A 24,998-nucleotide genomic window follows, 5' to 3' on the forward strand; every position below is an offset into this window, starting at 1 on the left:
AACCTAGGCTTTTCTGATGACCACGATTGTTGCAGAGGCCAGCCTGTAAAGTGAGCTTTTTCTAGGAGGGGGAAGAATGAAGATGGTTGGCAGCGATAAAAGTGCTAGTAAACAGGACTAGGGCTTATTGTAAAAGTCCAGGACCTAAAAAAGCCAGTATTCAAAGAGAGAAATTTTGCAGATAAAGAGACTTGACCCCTCCTCTGAAACCAGTGGGTAGTGCATGAGGAATTTGTATGGAGTCGGAAAGTGCCTGCAAACTCCAGAGAAATGGTTAAAGCAGCATTTTGTAGGGGAAAACAACACCCACGACTTGTAGCCCTACTTACCAGTAAATCGATAACTTTACATCTGCCAGTCAATAAAACTTTCTCATGTTTCTTAAATTTTTACTGTTTCCAAAGTCCTTTCATGCGTATGATTGTTTGACTTTCTCAACAACTTTGGGAGATGGGGGACAGAAATAAGAACCTTAATATTCACAGATGAGGGACCTGGGGCTCAAAGAAGCCGAGTCATCTGTTCAGGGTCATCTTGCTGCTCGTCTTATTCAGGGACAGAGACGGGGCTGGGATAGTCTGTTGACTCTTGATTCAAAGCTCCACACATTAGAGCACACTATTTTATGTGGATTGTAGTGATGTTGAATAAATGAAACTTTTAGGGGTTAAAAAAATAATGAATGCCTAGTAGCCCAAAAGGAGGAAATAAATTCTGGCAGTTAAAGCTCTGATATGTAGAGAAATCGAGAAAGCAGACTAATCCAGACCAGAGACTGGAGGTGCCGTATCCTTGCTTTCAATACCAGGAGGGAGAAGGGTGCATTAGACCACTTCCCGAGGCCTTTCTGGCCTCCAGAGCCGAGCCCATGAACTTACCTCTTCACTCAGGCTGCTGGAATAAAAATATTCACACGCAGTCGTTGCTCAAGTGTATACACTTAACTCTCATACAGCTCAGGCTTCCACACATCACACAATGACACCCCTAAAGTGCCTTTCCCAGAGCAAATTCACACTTTACCCATCAGTCGGCAAAGAAGTATCTCAAAAGCTCCAGTAGGCAGTTTAGTTTCCAAAGTATCGTCATTTATATCTTTATAGTTGTTTTTCTATTATGATTGAAATGCTTTTGCATTCCATCCTTAGTAGAGGACATGAAAGACAAATTTTCTAAAAAAGACACTACCAGATGATTGTAATAAAGTTGACACAAAGGCTGAAATCATTTGGAGGGCTAAAAAAGACAACGTCTTGACCCCAATCCAATACTTAACTGTGTATTCCATTATGTTAAACGAACATGTATTCATTATTCAGAACATAATTCTGGAAATGTATGGTTGAAGATTGTGTCTAAAGAGGCAGGGTGTAGCAATGGAGGAAATGGACAGATCCTAAAATTATGACTGGATAAGCAACACAAAATACTTCGGTAATAAGAATACAGAGAAACTTGATCGAGATCTGAAGAGCTGTGGATAAGATACAGACCTTTATCAAAAGAACACAAGGAGCTATCATCTTTTTGTTAACAAAGTTTACAGGAAGTTGACAAAATATCAGCAAATTCAGCATTAAAATACTTCATTAATTTTGTGCAAAATAAACAACATTAAATGTCTTCTCATATATGGCACTTCCAATATGGTGCAGAATCAAGAAATATAACACATAATTATATAAAATTATAGAAAAATAATTTTGTTGTGTTTATTTTCATTAAATCTACATAAAGCAAAGACTGTACTCATCTGTTAAATAACAATATCCACAGCATGGAGCAGAGTACCCTGTATATAGGAAGAACGTGAAACAACTCATGTCAACACTTTATTAGAATCAAACAATGATTAATAATCAAGAGGTAAAAACCAAACATAACTAGCAATTTATTATACTTTCATGTAAGTCTGTTGCTCGACTTATGTATACTCACATTTCAAACACAATTCCAAAATACATTAAGTAAGGAATTGCCTATCTCAAATCATTTGGCCAGAACTGATCTATTCCTAGAGGTTTTAATAGGGAACAGATAGCAAGGTATAGAAAAAAAAATGTGATTTCCACTTCCACAGTTAACTATGATCTTCCCCCAAACACTTCTCTCTAGGCCTGTTTCCTCATCTGTAAAAGGTAATTCTCAGTTCTAAAATGTCAATAGAAAGGGGAAAAAAAATAGAGTAGCTTAAAAATGAAGAAAGGCCAAGTCTTACTTGGCCATCTCTTCCTTTTTTTAAATCATCCCATCCCTGCCCCAAAATCCGTCGCTCCCTCCTCAGCACTCTGGGCTCCGGGCCCTCAGCTCAGACCTCTACCTCACCCTCAGCTTATCGCCAGTCATCTGCTTCCCCCTTTAGACAGTAACTCTTGTCTCCCGATTGCTGGGGAGCTGGCAGTGCACAGGGTCTCAACAGCACAGAGCCGAGGCAGAGGAGCGCTGAAGAGCGGGACGGTTCCCGCCGCCTGCGGCTGCAGCGCGGGAGGCACTCAGGGCACCGGGAGGCGGGGCAGGGCTCAGCGTACGCGGGTTGCTTTTGTCGGCAGCTGACTTGTTGGCACCCTATGCCAGGGCGCTACACCTGCTCCTCACAACAGCCCTAGGAGGGGGGTACTGCTATCGTTCCCATTTAAAGATAGGAAACTGAAGCTGACGGAAACTTGCCCAGAACCACCCAACTTTTAAGGGGCAAGGCTGAATTCAAACTCGGGCCAAAATGTACAGCTTGCCCCCACCTGTATTAGCCACAGATCCGGTTCGGCGTCCAGGAAGCGGGAGAAAAATCAAAATCCACGCGCCGCACGCGGGAGGGAGGGGCTGCTAGAATCTTGGAGGCGCGGGTCTTAAGGGTGGGGGGTCCCTTAAGGAAAGGGGGCTTTTTGCCACCCGACAAAAAATAACTCCCCAACTGGGAGGGGGTTCCCTCCGGGTGCCACCCGCTGAAGGCGCGGGGCTGGGCAGATGGAGGAGGACCAGGCCAACTGGCTGGGGGCGCAGCTGGCCCGTCGGCGGGCGGCGGCGGAGGAGGGTTCGGAGAGCGGGGAGGCGGCAGCCCCGGGGCACCAGGAGTCCGGGACGGGGCCCGACCCGGGCGAATGGGACGAGCGGGGCCAGTTGAGAATGGAGCTGACCGGCCGAGAGAGCCGGGGGGCGGCGGGCCCCGAGGGGGGGCAGGAAGAGACCAGCCCCGAGGAGGGAGAGGAGGGAGAGGAGGGAGAGGAGGGAGAGCAGGGGGCCGGCCCCGAGGAGGCGGCAGAGCCGGGCCCGAGCGGCTCGGGGGGGCCGCGGGGCGGGGAGATGGCGGGCCCGGGGGTCGGCAGGAGGGGGGAGAGGCGGGGAAGGCCGCGGGAGGGCGGGAGTGGAAAGGAGGCGGGGAGGCCGGGGGCCCGGCCGCCCGGCACGTTCCGGGAGAGGTACTGGGAGGGGTTCCAGGCGCGCTACCGGGAGAGGGCGGAGAAGAGGAGGGCCAAGGGCGCCGGGGAGAAGTACCGGCTGGAGAGGAAGCCCCAGCGGCTGCGGCCGCCGAGTCTGGTGGGGCTCCAGGACGACGTCCTCCAGGAGGAGAGGAACGAGACCTTGACGGGCTGGGTCTCGGGCCAGCAGAGCCGGCGGCCCACGATCCGGTTCAGTCTCTACCCCCGATCTCGCCGCCAGTCGCAGTGGTCCTCCGCCTGCCTCCCCTCGGGCAGTGTCATCAACGAGCTGGCGAAGATGGGCGACCCGGACGTCCTGGAAATGGTGCAGGAGAAAGGTGGGAGCCGGCGGAGGGCGCGCGGGCGGGGCGGCCCCCGCCACCACGGGCGCAGGGACCCCGGGGGACGTTGGCGACCCCGCGGCCTGGATCCCGGGGACGTTCGCGGAGTGGCGCGCCCTGCGCGAGACGGGGACCGCGACACGAACAGTCCCTGCCCGGTCGGCGCCCCGCGAGCCCCCCGCTCCTCCCGCGAGCCCGGGACCTGTGTGCCGTGATCCCGGGTCCCGAGACCACCCTCGCTGCTCCCCTGGCCGCGGGGCGGGGGAGTAATGCAGGGAGCGAGGCGAGCGCACCCGGGGGCCTCTGACCCCCGGCGCCGGGAAGAAAGGGTCCCCACTCTCGGAGAGCCGCACTGAGGGTGCGTGGCAGCAGCCCCAGGAGTGCGGAGCGGGCCCTGGCTTGAGTCCTTTGCCTCTCGTGATTTGCCGATTACTGCTCATGCTTTGAGATCCTTGTTAATTATGGGAGGCGCGGGCTCTAAGGTTGATCTGCTTGAGATTCTTATGCGCTTGGGAACGCTGCTGTTTTACCAGCTTTCATTGAATCTTTAATTCCGTCGAGAAATATTTGCTTATTGTTTGCTTATTGCTAAGGCCTTTGTACAGACCTACATTCGGTGGCTCTATTTTAATACACACATTTTCCTAAAAATGAACATATTTTTCTGGGGCTATCTCCAGGACCTTCAAGTGACACCAGGTTCCCTCAGTGACACTCTAGTTTCATGTCTTGTTTAGTATTAGATCTCAACATGGAAACAATTTCTCTAAGTGATAAAAGATCTAAGCAGTCTTACTATTCAGTCTTCAAAGGCTGATATAATATAATATAATTATATATTATATTATATATAATATATATAATATATATATTACATGGAAATATAATACATTATTGCATCCTCCTCCTAAACAGCGTTGACCTATAATTTACATACCATAAAAGTCACCCATTTAAAGTGTGCAATTCAATGGTTTTTAGTATATTTATAGAGTTTTACAATCATCACCATAATCTAATTTTAGAATATTTTCATCATCCCAACTAGAAACCTCTTAGCTGTCACTCCCCATTCCCTACCCCCAGCTCCAGGCAGCCACTAATCTATTTACTGTCTCTATAGATTTACCTATTCTGGATGCTTCATGTAAATACACTTGTCCAATATGTGATCTTTTGTAACTGGTTTCTTTCCCTTAGCATATCTTTTTTGAAGTTCATCCATGTTGTAGCTTCTATTGTTCCTTTTTATTGCCAAATAATATTCCATTGTATAGATATACCACACTTTATCCATTCGTCAGTTAGTGGCCATTTGTTCTCACTCCTTTTTTGCTGTTATGAATAATGCTGCTATGAACATTCATGTACAAGTTCTTGTATGAACATATGTTTTCATTTTCTTGGTTGTGTACCCAGGAGTAGAGTTGTTGGATCGTATTTAGCTCTATATTGAATATTTTGAGAAACTGCCAAACTGTTTTCCAAGTGTCTGTACCGTTTTGTGTTCTCACCAGCAATGTGTAAGGGTTCCAATTTCTCTACATCCTCACTAACACTTGTTGTTGTCTGTCTCTTTTATTTATAGCCATCCTAGTGGTTGTGAAGTGGCATCTCAATGTGGTTTTGGTTTGTGTTTTCCCAATGACTAATGTGTCAAGTATCTTTTCCTATGCTTGTTGGCCATTCGTATATCTTCTTTGAAGAAATGTCTGTTCAAATCCTTTGCTCATTTAAAAAAATTGAGTCATTTGTCTTTTTGTATTGCATTGTAGCAGCTCTTTATATATTCTGTGTATATGATTTGCAAATATTTTCTGCCATTCTGTCAGTTTTCTTTCTATGTTCTTGATCGTGTCACTTGAAGCAACTCTCCTTTTTTTAAAATCAAAAAATAATTTAAAGATAGAGGGAAATAAAACTATTGAAAACTTTAAGCTTTGACTAATGGCTCTGCTAAATGATGCAATAAATGTATTTGTTAGGGAAAATGATTGGTATTCAGTGGGGCAAAAGAAGTCAAATGACTTTCAGATGTATAAAAATGGAGGTCCCTTTTTATACTTATTTAATAGTTTCCTCCTTTGCTGAGAATTACTTTCTGTTGTAATTTTAGTAATCCAAAGGTCTAAATAGATATTTTTTTCATTTGAAGTGTTCAATAATTCCTTATAATTAGGTCTTCTGAAGCAAAGTTCTGAGAAGGTACCGAAATATATTCTTCACTGAGGGAAGAGTGGAGGAAGAAAATGTAGAGTATGTAACTTTCTATGTATAATGAAGAAAAAATATATCAATATGGTATTACAGAGATTGACCATTACTTTCTTTCAGATGTTAGAAAAGTATGATCTAATTTAGCCTCAAGATAATTTTACTTACTAGAATGTATACTTAAATTACTGTTACTTCAGCATGAGGTCATACAGCAGCTTGAGTCCATCCCAGGAACGTTTTAGAATTTTTCCCAAAATGATTTTGGTTTTCCCTTTTCTTGGCAAAGGACTTTGTAATTTATTTATATTCCCTCTTGTTGTGACTGCAAACTTTGCCTCTGATATGGGTGGAGATAGGAGAAAAAGATATTGATGTGGAATAATATATATTTGATGGTTGGATCTAATGACTGCATCCTGCCCAAATTCCTGTTTCCTGTTGTGTTCATAGATCCAGAACCCAAGCAGCAGAGGTGTGTGGCATTGGCACGAGCAGGGCCTAAGGAGCAGGGTGGTCTGGGCCACTCAGATGACTTATTTCTCTAAATGTTACTCAATATGTCAATTTTTTTGCTGGGTTGATTTTACTGCCTATTGTTGAGACGTCTGTTATTACCAGGGCTGTATAAAAAAGGCATTGCAATCACGATGTAATTTTAACATTGACAATCGAATGGATTTTTCGAAGCCCAGTTGTAAAAATATGTTTCTTCCTGGAGTTTAATGACATGGTTATGAAAACAAAAGTGTTGATTGAAGAAGTCTGAAAAATACTGCGTTCCACTGCATGAGTTTTTAGGAGCTACTTTCGTTTCTGCATTTTAAAATATAAATGGACTTCTTAGAGTAAGTTTACTGATATACGTAAGCCTGGATGTTTTATATGATGTATTTCCTAAGTTGCCTTCAAAGAGTAAATATGAGAAAATTAAACAATTGATTTACATGTGATAAGATTTCTTTCCAGAGAGAGACTGTGAACATTTTGCCTTTTAGACATAATAGTTAATGAGATATTTGTAGGATTCGTTACATTTTCCCTGAGTTTATTTTCTTCACAATTGGACATATAAGCAATCAGTGATCTCCAGTTAGCTGTTTTCCCCACTAGCTAGTAATTTTTAAAATGAGATTCTAAGGGAAAAGTGTAAAAGAACATCTAAATAGCTATGTAAACAAAGACTGTAGTAAAATGCCGATGTTGCTGAAATTTAACTATTGACTGGTTGACGTTGTAAGGAAGTTCTGATTTGAAATATTCATTCTTGAGCTGATTTATGATACATTCAGCATTGGAAAAGACAGTTTTAAAGTTGAATGTAAAGTTGCTTGCATCTGTACGTCTACATTAAGTATTGTATTTAAGCAAACCACCTATCCTTTAGTAAGTGAATATTTGGTTGCGTTTATTTATTTTATGCTGCTGGAAGGAGTGTAAACTGAGATGGCCATTTGGTAAATGCAAGGTCTATTTTTGGGCTCTGGGTTTGCTGGGGTGTGTGTTCTTAGTAAGGTGCTTTCAAAGCTTGGTCTTTGGGCTGGCTTTACTTTTATCTCATATTTTGTGGTTCTCCAAGTGATTGGTATTAAACCCTTCCTATCTCTGGTTTCTAGGCCATAGGAAGAGTACAGTCATGTCCATTGATTTTAGAGGAAATTGGAGGAATAACCAGAAGCTGATTTAGAGTTGTTGGCTTCAAGTCCTGCCTCCTCAGATAGGCCTCTGTTTTGACAGAGGTTTGGTGGTTATGCGTAGTTATTACAGCTTTAGACTCAGTGAGTGTGACAGTGTGTCTGGGTCTATGGCATGTGTGAATAGAGAAAGCTATTGAGCACTATGTGTGAGAAGGAGCATAGTGTGAGAGGAAACACATCTATGCTCTTTAATCTTTCTGCTTTTCAGAGAAGGATACAGTTTACAAAGTGGGCTCCCCTAAGGAGGGAGGTATAATTGGGCGAGGTTCCCAGAGAGGAAGCAGGATGGAGGCCAACTCAGGAGCAGATGAGGAGGCTTCTGGCGAGGCCTGAGAGGAGGATGTCAAAACTGTTAGAATGTGAGAAATAAGCAAGAGTTAGCCAAGGAAGAGAACAGTTGTCAGTTCTAGGGAAAGGAAGCAGCAGGTTGAATGAAGGCATTAAGAGACAACTAGAAGGGATAGGAGATAATCTGGAGGACCTCTATTGTCCCTTTAATACATTCTCAGATAAACACATCACATCAAGTTCTGAGTGCAGTTTGAAAATATTTTTTCAACTAGTTGTTTTATGTTAAATGGAGCAAAAATAATTAGAGGAAGGAGGGGTTAGTGCTTACAGTTTTTGAACTTTCTCTTCTGAAAAACAGAATTATAAAATACCCTATAACCCTAGCTTAAGGCTTGCACTTGTCTGCACTGTGCTTAGAACTAGATTTAGTTCTTCTGCATAATAGTAACTGTTTTGTCCTCAAGAAAACAAAAGCCTCCCTGAGTCAGTGCTCAAGTACCGTACTTGGAGAGACAAAGCCTGCATTTCTTAGAATCCCATTCTTTTTTTTTTCCAGTTATTTTACTGAGATCATAATGGTTTATAACATTGTGTAATTTCAGGTGTACATTATTATTTATCAATTTCTGTATAGACTGCATCGTGCTCACCACCAGTAGTCTAATTTTTATCCATCACCATACATATGTGCCCCTTTACCCCTTTCACCCGCCTTGCCAACCCCCTTCCTCTCTGGTAACCACTAATCTATTTTCTTTATCCATATGTTTGTTTATCTTCTACATATGAGTGAAATCATGCAGTATTTGTCTTTTGCTGTCTGGCTTTTTTCACTTGACATCATACCCTCAAGTTCCATCCATGTTGTTGCAAATGGGATGATTTTGTCTTTTTTTATGGCTGAGTAGTATTCCGTTGTAAATATATACCACATCTTCTTTATCCATTCATCCATAGCAGGGCACTGGGTTGCTTCCACATCTTGGCTATTGTGAATAATGCTGCAATGAACATAGGGGTGCATAAGCCTCTTTGGATTGTTGATTTCAAGTTCTTTGGATAAAAGACAACCCACCAACTGGGAGAAAATATTTTACAAATCATATATCTGACAAGGGGTTAATTTCCAAAATATATAAAGAACTCATATAACTCAACAGCAAAAAGCAAGCAACCCGATCAAAAAATGGGCAGAGGATCTGAACAGACATTTTTCCAAAGAAGACATATAGATGGCCAACAGACACGTGAAAATATGTTCAGCATCACTAATTATTAGAGAAATGCAAATCAAAACTACGATGAGCTATCACCTTACACCTGTCAGTCATTATAGAATGACTATAATTACCAAGACAAAAAATAACAGACGTTGGAGGGGATATAGAGAAAAGGGAACCCTCATACACTGCTGGTGAGAATGCAAACTGGGGCAGCCACTATGGAAAACAGTATGGAGATTTCTCAAAAAATTAGAAACAGAAATACCGTATGGTCCAGTTATCCCACTAGAATCCCATTCTTTATCTACTCAGTATAAGAGTTTGCTAGATTGGTCTGCTTTTCATTCAAAAATGCAATAAGAGACGGTCAAGACATTGTGAAGTTTTGAGCTATACGTCTAGAAAGTATTCATGGTTAAAATGCTTTGATAATGGTACTATATGATGCTTTATATTTTTCAAATAATTTTTACTTATATTTTTAATCTTTTAGATGAGAAAGCCTGCACTCAGAAAAGTTAATGATAGAGCCATAGTTACAATTTACTAGTTTTCATGCTTTACTTACAATAACTGTTAACTTGTCAATAACAGATCCTGCAGCAAAGAGATCTGAATACAAAAGAACTTTTTTCGTCTTTATTCTGACACTCTAAAACTTATCCCAAAGAATTTAAAACAGTTTTGAAAATTAATAAAGGAATAAACATATCCTAATAATAACAACATCAACAAGAATAACCAACATTCATTGATCTCCTCTGTGCCAGTGACTTCATGAAGCACTTTACATGCATTATCTCATTTAAGGCTTACACAAATCTTATGAGATAGACATTATTGCCGTTTATATGATATTTGATAGCTTTGAATTTATGTCATATTATTAAGTTGCAAGGAAGGCTAGGAAATGTGGTTTTTTGGGGTTTTTTTGTTAGAGCACATTGCTGCATCATATAATTAGAGTTTTGTTAGTAAAGAAGGAGGAGAAAGGATATTTGTGGACAGCCAGCAGCCTCTGCTGTATTAATTGCCCACCATTAATAATCTTCCCCATTTCATTAAATGGAATGTTCTCAAATTGCTGAAGCCTAGCAACTCAAGCCTAGGATTGCTTCAATCCTCTTTGTCCCTCAACTTGCACGTCTGCAAGGTGACAGCAATTTGTTTCAAATTTTTGCTCAAATATCTGTAATCCGTTCATACGTCTTCACGTGTCCAGTCCAGACTGCTCTCATCTCTTGTGGTCCAGTGCAGCAGCCTCATAATTTGTCTCCTTCCTCCATTCTTGCTTTCTTTTAACCCATTCTCCACTCAGCAACTAGTGCTTTTTATGAAATGTAAATGTAAATACTATTTAAAAGCGTTTTTATGGCTTAGTATTTCACTTAGAGAAAAATTCAGGCGTACAAGGTCCTTGACAAACTCCACACCTCTCCAGCATCTTCTCACGCCCTCTGCCATTTACCTACTCGTCTCTAGCTTGACCTTCACTTCTTTGAACACCTCAGACTGTTCCTGCCTTACAGCCTTTATGTGTTTTCACCATGGCTTGCATCCTCTCAACCTTCAGAGCTCAGTATAAATATTACTCCCTCAGAGAGATTTTCTCAGTTTCTCATATCTAAAACCCCCCTTCTCAACTCTGTTTGTCTCCTTTCTAGAATTTATCACAATTTTGGGTCTGTCTTCTCCACAGTACTGTAAATTTCTTAACAATGGAGAATCAACAAATGTTAGCCATTATCATCATCATCATTATCATTATTATATTGATGATCATTGTCAAGAACTGTGAAAGGTTTGAAATTTACGAACTTGGAAGTTAACAAGTAGCCTGTCACAGTTTCATGGACACTGGTAGAAATCATGAGATGGATATGGTTACTGAATCAGAGACAAAGGACAATTTATTACTCCCAGTATTAACAGTAGCCAGAGAGCAGCATTTTGTGCCAGTTTCCTGAGCCCAGGTTGCCACAGATCAGTGCAAAGAGGGCCAGATAATACCTGCACCTGTGGTGAGTTGCAATACAGGAGAGCAATTTAAGCTTGGGGAACTTGAGTCTTTTATCCTGGTCAGTCATTATGCCTTCCCTTTGCTCTGGAGGGAGACACTACTCCCATCTTCCAAGACTGTAAGCAAACCTGCCCTTTGCTCCAGAAGGAGACAGTATCACTGTCTTCCAAGGCTGTTAACTCAACTAAGATCTTTGAAAAGATAATCCAGAACAAAGAGCAGTCAGTGTCTTCCTTGCAAAATGTGCAGAAATGTGCGATACTCAAAGAGAACTGTCTCCCAACAATAAATGGCCTTAAGAATTCATCTGTATGTAACACTTTGGTTTTGCATAGTTAACTTTATATAATTGAAATATTACAGTCTCTGCCTATTTTTGCTAAATAGTATTCTTTGGAGATTTATCCATGTTTTTGCACACAATTGAAAAATTCATTCAATTTTGTTGCTAAATATAATATGTAATATGATTATACCACATTGTATTTATCTGCTCTACTATTTCTGGATATTTGAGATGATTTTGGTTTCCTAGTTATTCCCAACAATACTATATTGTGAACATTCTTGTACATTCCCATAGTGCATGTATTTCTATTGAGTTTATACCTAAGATAGCACTTTTCAAACTTTTAAATCTCAGGACCGCTTTATACTCTTAACAGTTATTAGGAACCTAAAAGAGCTTTTGTTTATGTGAGTTATATCTATTGTTATTTACCAGGGATATCCACTTTTGCCACTTCAGCATAGTAATGAAAGTTCTAGCCAGACAAGTTACGCACATAAAAAGGAATAAAAGGAATCCAAATTGGAAAGGAAGAATTAAAATGATCTCTGTTCGTAGATGATGTGATCTTATATGTAGAAAACCCTAAAAATTCCACAAAAAAACAGCTAGGACCTATAAATGCATTCAGCGAAGTAGCAGAATACAGAGTCAACACAAAACTCCGTTGCATTTTTGTAGACTAGCAATGAACAATCTGAAAAGGAAACTAAGAAAACAATCTGTTTATAGTAGCATCAAAAAGAATAAAATACTTAAGAAGTAACCGAGGATTTGAAAGACTTGTACAAATAAAACTACAAAACATTGCTGGAAGAAACTTAAAAAGGCATAAATAAATGCAAACACATCCTATGTTAATGGATTGGAAGACTAATTATTGTTAAGATGTCAAGGCTATCTACAGATTCAATGCAATCCCTATCAAAATTCCAATGATTTTTTTGTGGAAATAGAAAAACCCATCCTAATCATTCATATGGATTTTCAAGGGACTGAATAGCCAGTCAATCTTGAAAAAGAACAAAGCTAGAGGACTCACACTTCCTGATTTCAAAACTTACTACAAAGCTGCAGTAATCACAACAGTGTTGCTGGCATAAAGACAGACATATAGATAGATGGAATAGAGTAGAGTGCCCAGAAATAAACCCTTACATGTATGGTCAAATGATTTCTTTACCAGGATGCCAAGACCATTCAGTGGTGAAAGGACAGTCTTTTCAACAAATGGTGCTGGGAAAATTGGATATCTGCATGCAAAAGAATGAAGTTGGACTGTTAACCTAACACCATGAACAAAAATTAACTCAAAATGGATCACAGACCTAAATGTAAGACCTAAAACTATAAATCTATTAGAAGAAAAGAGGGCAAAAGCTTCACAACATTGGATCTGGCAGTGGTTTCTTGGATATGACACCAAAGACACAGGCAAGAAAAGAAAAGTAGACAAATTGACCTCATGAATATTAAAAATATTTTTGCATCAAAAGATACTATAAACAGAGTAAAAAGGCAGCCTATAGGATGGGAGAATATATTTGCAAATCATATATCTAATCCAGAATATATAGAGAACTCCTAAAACTCACCAATTAAAACAACCTGATTCAAAAATGGGCAAAGGGATTGAATAGACATTTCTCCAAAGAAGATGTGAAAATGGCTAATGAGAACATGAAAAGATGCTTGACATCATAATGATTAGGGAAATGAAAATCAAAACTACAATGAGATACCACCTCAAATCCATTAGGATAGCTACTATCAAAAAACAAAAAATAACAAGTGTTGGCAAGGATGTGGAATAATTGGAACCCTTGTCCATTGTGAGTGTAAAATGGGACAGCCACTGTGGAAAACAGTATGGCAGTTCCTCAAAAAACTAAAAATAGAATTACCATTTGATCCAGCAATTCCACTTCTGGGTATATACTCAAAATAATTGAAAGGAGGATCTTGAGGAAATATTTGTACACCCAGGTTGATAAGAAGTATTATTCACAGTAGCTAAAATGTGGAAACAACACAAGTGTTCATCAGTGGATGAATAGATAAGCAAAATGTGGTATACACATACAATTTGATATTATTCAGCCTTAAAAAGGAAGTAAATTCTGATATAGGCTACAACATTGGTGAAATTTGAGGACATTGTGTTATATGAAATAAGCCACTCACACAATGGCAAACACTGTATGATTCCACTTATATGAGGTACTTAGAGTAGTCAGAATCATAAAGACAGAAAGTAGAATGCTGGTTGCCTTGGGCTGGAGGAGGGGAGAGTAAGAAGTTATTGTTAATAGGTATAGAGTGAGAATTTATTGTTAATAGGTATAGTTTCAGTTTTACAAGATGAAAATAGTTCTGGAGATGGATGTTGGTGGTGTTTGCTCAACATAATGAATATATTTAATACCATTGAACTGTACACTTAAAAATGGTTAAGATGGTAAATTTTATGTTATGTGTATTTTATCACAATAAAAAAATTGGGAAAGAACAAAAAAAGCTGTACAAATGGTAGGTTGGTATTTTCTGTATTTTCAGAATATGTACTAATACTTCCTAAAGTTACAATTACTGTGTGGGTGGCCCTTAAATGGTAGGAATATTTTATGCTGTTTCCATTGTGATTTTCTCCAAATTTTTTTTATATGGAAAGTTTTTGACTTGAGAAATTTTTCTCAGTATTTTTCCAAGTTGGAGTTGCTAGAGAATAAGAACCTGAATCTATAAACTTAACATTTTTTAGTGTCAGAAACTTATTCAAAGATGCATTTCAGTCCAAATGATTTAACACATAACTATCACAAAGATATCTGTGCATCAGGAAGGTAATTGGGCTGATTTAGAACTGGTAGTGCTCTGTTAGTGCTTTGCTTGCAACCAGTTTAGTTCAATTCCAGGAAAATATACTGATAGAATATTAAACCTCACACAGTGAGAACTGAGAGATGGCGATGGACATCCCTACTGGATGTTTAACACCCAGCAGTTTTGTAGCTATGGATTAATAACTACATTTATCAGAGTTAAGTTTCTTTCTTTTGTTTTTGCTGAGGAAGATTCTCCCTGAGCTAACATCTGTGCCAATCTTTGTCTATTTTGTATGCGGGTTGCCGCCACAGCATGGCTGCTGATGAGTGGTGTAGGTCTGCACCCAGGAACCAAACCTGGGCTGCCAAAGTGGAGTGCGCCAAACTTCACCACTAGGCCACGGGGCTGGCCCTGTTTGATTTTTGAATTCCTGTTTTCTCCTTGTGTGGACTTTTAACATATTCTGATTAGTTGGCCATTTTAATATTTTTTTTTCTTTCTTATTTAATTTAGAGAGAAGATCCAGTAGAGAAGCAGATTATATTTTCCATATGAATGAGGTACGTTAAATATATATGTATTAGCTCCCTGTAAGTTAGAACAAGAAATCGAGACAAGGTTAGAAATGTCCTTCATATGAATACTTAGGTCTTTGTACTTCAGTTATTTACTCACACTACATTCTTTCTATTTTGTCTTGTAACTTATTCATTTTTCACTAAGTAAAGCAAATTCCATGTTTCATGTAGATTTAATACTGGATCTTTCTAGATGTTATAAGGGAGCAAATGTAAGTTTGGACTTGTTTTGAGGCTCCCTGTGAAATAAACTCAGATATGCTGAGACTTGATAGGCAAGATAATAGTATTTGGCTTAACACTTTGTTAGAGCATAATGCAGGCACAATATGTGACAGCTTTTTATGTTATAGTTATTAGTATGTGATTAGTGCTTATTGATGACTATGCAGGGGTTCAAGTGACTCAACCCAAACTAAGTAAACATATTAAATTAAATAGTAAATAATAAAATTAAATACAACTTGTAAATATATAGAATTCTCTTAACCAAAGGTATTATTTTATTTTTATAAACTTGCAAAAAGATACTAATAATTTAGATTTCTTGTTACAAGAAAGTATAAGTGTTCTAAAGGTATTTCAGATAAAATAATCTTTCATAGTTTTTTAGTTGACCCAGAGCAGCACTTATGGAGGTAGATATCCTTGAACTGGGTTAGGGGTGTTCATCCAGATAGAAAATAGTTCTTAAAAAATAGCTTTTTAAGAATGACTGAAATTCCCACCATGGGGAAACATAACCTAACAGAAGAGGTTGACTGTGTGCTAGTTAGCTGGATAAACTGGCTGGATAAGCTGGTTGACTTAAGGTTCCCAGAAGTTCTGGGATTGCTTTAAAAAAACTCAGTGACCAAAATGCTGAGTGAAACAGAGTATGAGAAGCGAAAGGACTGTGAAAATCATTTAGTCCAGTGATTTTTACAGTGTAATTTGTAGATCACCTGAATAAGAATTATATGAAGAATTTCTTAAAAATGCAGACTCTTGGGCCCAACCTCAGGCAGTCAGTATTGTTGGGGATAAGGCTAAGGAGTCATGTTTTAAAGAAAACATCCCAGGTGATTCTCATTGTCTTTAAAGTTTGAAAACCGCTGTCATAAAGCAGAATCTCCACAACTAAAGTGACGTAATTGTGGCACAGAGAAATATTGAGTGAGTAAGTGAGTCAAGATAATTATCTAGAAAATAAAGAACATGAAAAATTAAAGTTTTCATGTCTTTGGAGCAGACTGAGGAAAGATGATCTTACGAGATTGACTGATCCAATTTAAATGATAATAAATATATTTTCCTTTTCATTTTGTTCATGTAGACATAATAATAATATGCTCCTCACAGATCTTTATATATATTGCTCAAGTTAACTTCAATTACTGTTCATATTCTTTGCTTCTATGTGTATCTTTCATATTTATATATATTCCAGACTTAAACTTCTATAACAGAAAAACTACTTCATCAAGTCGTATTTATGCAGTTGCCTATCCCTTTGCACATTTCAAGAGCAATGGATATTGCTTACTTGCCTTCAGCCTCAGATAGGTCTTCATTTGAAACAATTTTGCTCAGATTTTTAAGGCTTTATGTTTGGCTTGCCAAACTGAGAAATTTATTTAATTAAATTTAAACTGTAGTATTTTAGAAATATAATATGTCATAATTTTTTTTTTTTTTTTTAGTTTTACTTTTATACGAAGGCAACAAGTGACAGGGGAATGGATTCAACCCTAGGAGAATAGCCCTGTCATACCAAACTCCCTTTTAAACTCAACTTAGAGTTTGTGTAGCTTGTCCTTTTAAATATAAAGTACTTTGGAGTAAAAACAGCACCTGTCTGAAACAAAAATAAAGAATGGCTGGTAAATGGAAATATTATTGAATTAATCAGTTCAAAAGTGACTCTAGCTTTTGCTTCCAGAAAAATAGAGCAAACAAAATTTTCCCTATTCCTTCTGCTAAGAACAGCTAAAAATCCTGGACATTATATATAGAACAAACATAAGAAGACTATGAAAGTTAGAGAGAAGAAGCCAAACTGACTAGCAGCATTGGGACTCAAGGAACAGCACTGAAGTTAGTTCCCTGGGTTTTCTCTTTGCTTCATATATTGCAGACTGAGTGCTGGAGAAGCCAGCAATGCAGAAAGCTAACTGGTACAGACAAATAAAGGATCAAAAAGAGCCTACTCTCTCTAGCCAATGGGCCAGGAAAAGGGTGACCTAGGAATAGAGAAAACTGGGTCAATAACTGCTCTTTGTAGCCAAATACCACAGAAAAAAATTGTGATCCTACCACCATCCCTTTCAAAAGAGCTTAAGTGGGGAGACTAGACTTTCACCCCCTCCTGGTGGTAACAAGGTGTCCCAACTCCCCATAGAGTTGGTGTCAGAGAAGGCTGAGTAGGGGCCAGGACTTTCATCCCCACTGGGTGATAATGTGTCTCTCCCACACACGCCTCTGCATGATGTCAGTGGAGACCATGTGGGCAGCGTGGACTTCCACTCTCATCAGCAGTAACAAGGTGCTCAACTCTTTTCTGCTGGGTTGGTGTCAGAAGTGGCCTGGTGGAGAACCAGGATTTTCACCACTGTCTAGAGGTAGAGGAGCCACCCCCACACCACTCCTTGCCATGGTGACAGTGGAGGCCATGTGGGGAGCAATAAGGAGGCACCCTTGCCTTTCCATCCGGGTTGGGATCATTGAAGGACTAATGATAAGCTTGAACTCCCACTCCCACCTGGCAGTAATGAGAAACCCTTCCACCACCCGAGCACCTCCTTGTGTCCACAGAGGCTGAGTGAGGACTTCTACCCCCATCAGGTAGTGAGGCATCACCCCATGTACCGCACCAGAGTGGTGTCAGAGGAGACATGCTAGAACAGAAGATTTAAATAAAATCTAGAGTTTCATAACATAATACTCCAAAGTCTAGATTTCTTTAGAAAATCACGTATAATACCAAAAACCCGAAGGATATAAACTTGAATGAGAAGAGACAATCAATAGATACCAATGCTGAGGTGACACAGATATTAGAATTATCTGATAAAAATACTAAAGCAACTGTCATAAAAATGCTTTAGTGAGCAATTGTGAACTTTCTTGAAACAAATAAAAAATAAGAAAGTCTCAGCAAAAAAATAGAAATTTCAAAGAAGAACATAATGGAAATTTTAGAACTTAAAAATAGAATAACTGAAATAAAAACTCAATAGCAGAGTGGAAGGGATAGAAGAAAGAATCACTGAATTTAAATAGAATAGAAATTACCAATCTAAACAGCAGAGAGTAACAAACTGAAAAAAAAAAAATGAACAGAGCCCCAGGGACCTGTGGGACTAGAATAAAAGATCTAGCATTTGCATTATTGTGGTCCTAGGAGAGGAGTGAGTGGGCTGAAAAGATATTTGAAGAAATAATAGCTGGAAATATCTCAATTTGTCAAAAGACATAAACCTACACATTCAAGAAGCTGAGAGAACCACAACAGGATTAACCCAAAGAAATTCACACCAATCAAACTAAAACTAGTTCAGAAAACTAAAGACAAGAAAAAAAAAATCTTGGAAGTAGTGAGTGAGAGAGAAACAACACCTTAACTGTAGGGGAAAAGTAATTAAAATGACAGATTTTTCATCAGAAACCATGGAGCCTGAAAGAAGTGGTACGAATTTTTTAAAGTGCTCAAAAAATGCCAATCCAGAATTCTATAGTCAGTGAAAATATTCTTCAGGAATGAACAGAAAATCAAGACATTCTCAAATGAAGAGAGACTAAAGAAATTTTTCACCAGCACATCTACCCTAAAAGATTGGCCAAAGGAAGTTCTCTACCAGAAAGAAAACAAAAGAAGGGATTTTGTAACATGGGGAAGGAGGAAAAAATAACAGAAAGAGTACAAATATGAGTAAATACAATAGACTTTCTCCTCTTGAGTTTTCAAAGTTATATTTGACAATCGAAGTAAAACTATTAACAATGTCTGGTGTGGTTCTCAATATATGCAGAGAAATATTTAAGACAGTTATAAACAAAGAAGATTTGGGGATATAAAGAGGTGCAGATTCTATACTTCACTTGACAGATGAAACTTGTACACTGTAGACTATGATTATGTATATATAATGTAATATCAAAAGCAACCATTTAAATAGCCATACAAAGACATATACTCAAAAACTGTTTAGATCAATTAAAATGGAATTATAAAAAATAATGTTCCAATAACCCACAGGATGTTAAGAAAAATAAAACAGAGAAACATAAAACAGGGAACAATCAGAAAACAAAAAACAAATGGCAGAATTAATCCCTAATACATCAGTAATTACATGAAATGTAAGTAGTCTAAACACACCAATTAAAAGACAGATTTTGCAAAGTGGATTAAAAAGACACATGAAAATAAGAGGATTAAAAAAATATACATTATGGCTGAAAATATATACAAACATTAAAAAGAAAGCAGGAATGCTATATTAATATCATATAAAGTACACTTTGGAGCAAAGAAAATTGCCATGAACATAGTGGGACATTATATAATGATAAAAAGGATCTATCCAACAATAAAACATAGCAAAGGTAAAGTTACATACAACAAATAACAGCATCACAATATGTGAGGCCAAAACTAATAGAATGGAAAGAAGTAATACACAAATTATAATTAATAACTGGAGATTTCACCTCTTTCTCAACAATAGATGGAACAACTAAGTGGAAAACCAGCAAGGATATAGATGAACTCAACACGTCAACCAATAGGATATAATTGATATTTATAGACTACTTCACCTAACAACAGCAGAATACACATCCATTTCAAGTGCTGTTGGAACATATGCCAAGATAGACCACATCTTGGGCCATAAAACAAACCTCAACAAATTTAAAATAATTGAAATCATATAGAGTCTGTTCTCCAACCACAGTGGAATCAAACTAGAAATCAGTAATAGAAAGATAACAGGAACATCTCCAACATTTGGAAACTGAACGACATACTTCTAAATAATCTGAGGGTCAAAGAAAGTCTCCAGGAAAAAACCAAAACCAAACCCAAAAAGCATTCAACTGCATACAAGTGAAAATGCAACATATTGACATTTGAGGGATGTAGCCAAAGAAATGCCGGGGGGAAATTTGTAGCACTAAATGTTTATGTTAGTAAAGAGGAAAAGTCTCAAATCAATAATAACCTTCCATCTCAACATATAAAAGCAAAATAAACCCAGAGAAAAACGGAAGGAAGGAAATAATAAAGATAATAGCAGAAATCAGTGAATTGAAAACAGAAAAATATTAGAGAAAATCATTGAAACAAAAAGCTGGTTCTTTATAAAGGTAATAAAATTGACAAACCTCTAGCTAGACTGACAAAAAGAGGAGAAAGAGAGAAAAGAGGAGACACGTATAACCAATATCAGTAATAAAGCAAGGCATATCACTATAGACTTTGCAGAGATAAAAAAGATAACAATGAATACTAAGAATAACTCTTTACATATACATTTGACAACTTAGAGGAAATGGACAAATTCCTGAAAAAACACAAACTACCACAACCCACTCATATGAAATCAATAATTTGAATAGTCCTATAATTATTAAGGAGATTGAATGTGTAATTTAAAACTTTCTCCAAAAGAAGTCTCTAGGCCCAAATGGTTTCACTGGAGAGTTCTACCAAAGGTTTAAAGAATAATTAACACCAATTTTATACAATCTCTTTCAGGAAATAGAAGAGGAATGAACACTTCCCAGTGCATTTTAGAGGTGTGCATTACCCTGGTACTAAACCAAAGACAGTACAAAAAAAGAAAATTACAGACTAATATCCCTCATGATGATGGATATGAAAATCCTTAGTAAAATATTAGCAAATAGAATATGAAAAGAATTTAGCACCATTACGAAGTGGAGTTTATTCCAATGATGGAAGAAATATTCATTCATTGTTCACATTCATTGTTCAAAAATCATTTGACGTACCTCATCATGTTAAAAGGCTAAAGAATAAAAATCACATGATTTTATCTGTTTTCTAAGAAAAAAAATCTAAACTTAATGCCTATATGTGTGTGTATACATATATATATGTGTGTATATATATATATACACACACAAACTCTCAGAAAACTAGCGCTAGAGGAACTTCCTTACCTGATAAAGAATATCTACAAAATACCTACAGTAACATCATATTTAATAGTAAAAGACTGACAGCTTTCTCCTTGTGATCAGAAACACGGCAAGGATGTCTTCATTTACCACTCCTTCAAATGTAGTACTGAAAGTTCTTGCAATAAGGACAGAAAATAAAATAAGTCACGTAGATCAGAAAGGAATAAATAAAACTCTCCCTATCTGCAGATGACATGACAATCTAAATAGAAAATCCTCAGAAATCTATTAAAAAAAAAAAACCCTTCCTAGAACTAGGAAGTGAATTTCATATAGAAATTAATTGCATTTCTATATAAGAGCAGTGAACACATGAAAGCCCAAATTGGTATATAGGTTGGTGCAATTCCTATCAAAATCTCAGCAAGACTTTTTGTAGATATAGACAAGATTGTTCTAAAATTTATATGGAAATGCAAAGGGAGTAGAAGAGATAAAACAATTTTGAAAAAAGAAGAAGAAAGTGGGAGGAATCACTCTACTCAATTTAAAGACTTATTTTTTAGCTGCAGTCTAATCAAGACTTTGTAGTATTTGCAGAGAGAGGCACGTGGATTAATGAATCAGAATAGAGACTGCAGAAATAGCCCCATACAAGTACAGCCAAATTTTTTTGGACAAACGTGCAAAAGCAATTCAATGGAGGAAGGACAGTCTTTTCAACAAATGGTGCTGGAGCATTTGGATATCCATAGGCAAAATTATGAACTTCAACCTAAACGTCACACGTTATACAAAAATTAATTCAACATTGATTATAGATTTAAATGTAAACCATAAAACTATAAAAATTTTTGAGGAAAACATAGGAGAAAATATTTGGAAACTAGATCTTGGTGAAGAGTTCTTATACATGACACAAAAAGCATGATCCATTAAAAAATTGGTAAATTGAACTTTATCAAATTTAAGAACTTCTGTGAAAGATCCTGTTAAGAGGAACAGACAAGCTTTGGACTGGGAGAAAATATTTGTGCATCATATATCTGACAAAGGACGCATATCTGCGGTATATAAAGAAATGGAAAAACCTAATATTAAAAAACAAACCCAAATTGGCAAAATATATAATGAGATATTTCCCTAAAGAGGATATATGGATGGCAGATAAGTACAGTCATGTGCTGCATAATGACGTTAGAGTCGACAATGTACCGCATGTATGATGGTGGTCTCATAAAATTAGTACCATGTAGTCTAGGTGTGTAGTAGGCTATACCATCTATGTTTGTGTAATTACCATAGAGAAGGAAGAAATTTTCCTCTACCTTCTAGGTTCTTCTGGCTGGTCTAAGATTAAATTGACATAAGACAGGTTAACAGGAGAAAAACAAATGAAAGTTTAACAACATGTATATGTGGGAGAAACCCAGGAAAACTGAGTAACTCGCCAAAATGGCCCAAACCCCCACCTTAGATACCATCCTCAGCCAAAGACAAAAGAAGATGTTGGGGATGGGGAGAGTCAGGGACTGCAGAAGGTAGGAAGGGAATTCACAGGTAGGTGAAAAGGAGCAAACATTTGGAAAACAAGTGTTTGGCCACACAGAAACAGAAGAACAGAGGGCAGCCCAACAAACAGGCTTTTCTAGGTTCCTCCCTGTCTACCAGCTAGTTCGTGTGATGCTAGGGTGATAGCTCACTTCCTGAGACAGATTTTTTTATCTGAATTCTTTTAGGCAGTTAAGGGGGAGGTAACAAGAAAAACTTTCAGAGTTTCGTTTCTTAAAAATAATCAGCCTAAAATAATCCTCATGTTAAAGAGACACATTTTGGGTTGGCAAATTTTGTTCCCCTTCTGTCCACTCTCTGATATTCACTCAGTGACAAAATTGCCTAGCAAAGCATTTCTCATAACATATCCCTGTCGTTAAGCAATGCATGACTGTACATAAAAAGATGTTCAATATCACTAGCCATTAGGAAATTGCAAAGTAAGACCAAAGTGAGATATCACTATTTTCCTATTAGAACAGCTAAAATGGAAAATAGTGACAATACCAAATACTGGTGAGGACGCAGAGTAACTGGTTCTCTTATACATTGCTGGTAGGAATATAAAATGGTACAGTCACTCTGGAAAACATTTGGGAAGTTTCTTAAAAAACTAAACGTACACTACACATACCATGTGACTTAGTAATCACACTCTTGGGCATTTATCCCACAGAAGTGAAGACTTATATGCACACAAAAACCTGTGCACAAATGTTCTTAGCAGCTTTATTTGTAGTAGCCAAGAGTGGAAACAACCCAAATGTGTTACAGTAGGTGACTGGTTAAATAACCTGTGAGACAGCCTTACCATGGACTACTACCCACCAATAAAAAGGAACAAACTACTGATACACACAACAACTTGTGTTGATCTCCAGGGCATTATGCTGAGTGGAAAAAAAAATTCTCAAAAGACCACATACTGTATGATTCTATTTTTATTCAAATGGCAATATTATAGAGATGAAAAACAAATTAGTGGTTGCTAGGGGTTATGGATGTTTAGGAGGAGGAAAGTAGACATAATGTTAAAGGGGTAGCACGAGGGAGATCTTTGTGGATGGAATAGCTCTGTATCCTAATTGGGCTGATTCTTCCTCAGATGTACCCATGTGATACAATGACACAACTATACACACACATTGTACTCATATCAGTTTCCTGGTTTTCACACTGTACTACAGTTATGTAGGGTGTGACCATTCGGGGAAACTGGGTGGAGGGTACCAAGGGATCTCTGTACTATCTTTCAAGTTCCTGTGAATCTATACTTATTTCAAAACGAAAGTGAAAAAAAAATAAAGTGAATACAACTTATTTAACTTTCCTCTATGCCATCTTGATTTTTTTTTACTGACACTCAAATGCTGTAAAAAGACAAACGCTACAATGCAGTCAATTTTTTAAAAAAGACATATTGATAACAGAATATTCATTTAAGCTGTGGATTGAGGCAGAGATGACTAGAATCATTTGATTTGGTCCATTAGCAAATTTATAGTTATGATGAATGTTTGGGCCTTTTACAAGACAGAAGAATGTGTAGAAATTCTGGTCTCACTATTTAAGAATTGTTTTATACTTTCATAAGATCTTATGTAAATTAAAAATTTATGATATGATAAATATATTAAACCTATGATATGATCACCAGAAATTAAGCAAAAATTAATTTTAAAAAGCCAACATTTGTTGGGAGCTTCCCACGTGTTATCTTATTTAATCTCACTTTACAGAAATTGTGGCATAGACAAGTTAACTTGCTCTAGTTTACATATGTAAAGTAATTAGTTTTGCATAATTGAAGGAGGTTATGAGGAGTCTGTATACTGAGAATACATAAATTTGTTTATTGTTACATATATGAAGTGTTGATGCTGGGGTTCTGAACCCAGGCAGTCTTATTCTAGGGCACGCTCTCTTAATCACTTTACAGTATTACTTCTTTAGGAATATTGTTTTAAGAACCCTATCTATGAGTATTTTTTTCTGAATTTCAATCTCTAAACCATTGCTATTTATGTTTAGAATATTCAGGATGGCTACTGAGTTTCAATGATGATTTAGAGATCTTCTGAATGCTGCCATGTTTTGTTGCTAGTGGAAGTTTGTGTCATTCATTCATCCATTCATTCATTTTATTCCATTTTGTACCACTTCATTCAATTCCTTAATGGTTGGGGTCAGGGAAGGAGGCAGCCTGAGACCTGAAAGCCGTGGCCCCTGAAGAGGGATGTGTAGAGTTGAAAAAAGCTAAGATTAAGGTCAGTGAGAAATGAGACAAGGAAATACTCAGCAAAAAGTATGAAGAAACCTATGTTATTTCATTTTACATTTTACCACTGAAGATGTAACCACAGTTTTTGATTGGAAAGTCACAGCAAACTCATTTTTCCTAAAGTGAGAGATTGTAAAGT

General features: G+C 37.9%; 1 protein-coding gene across 1 annotated transcript in view; it reads left to right on the plus strand.

Annotated features, from left to right (window-relative positions):
- The first annotated feature begins 3,425 nt into the window (after positions 1-3,425).
- Positions 3,426-24,998, plus strand: part of ANO5 (anoctamin 5) — a 101,186-nt gene continuing 79,613 nt past the window's right edge. Inside the window, exons 1-2 of the mRNA XM_058546148.1 lie at positions 3,426-3,754; positions 14,831-14,877. Of these exons, the coding sequence (XP_058402131.1) occupies positions 3,715-3,754; positions 14,831-14,877 (87 nt within the window). The 5' untranslated portion in view covers positions 3,426-3,714. The remainder of the gene's footprint in view (positions 3,755-14,830; positions 14,878-24,998) is intronic.

This window comes from Diceros bicornis, chromosome 7 (genome assembly GCF_020826845.1).
Source record: "Diceros bicornis minor isolate mBicDic1 chromosome 7, mDicBic1.mat.cur, whole genome shotgun sequence".
NCBI classification, from domain to species: Eukaryota; Metazoa; Chordata; class Mammalia; order Perissodactyla; family Rhinocerotidae; genus Diceros; species Diceros bicornis.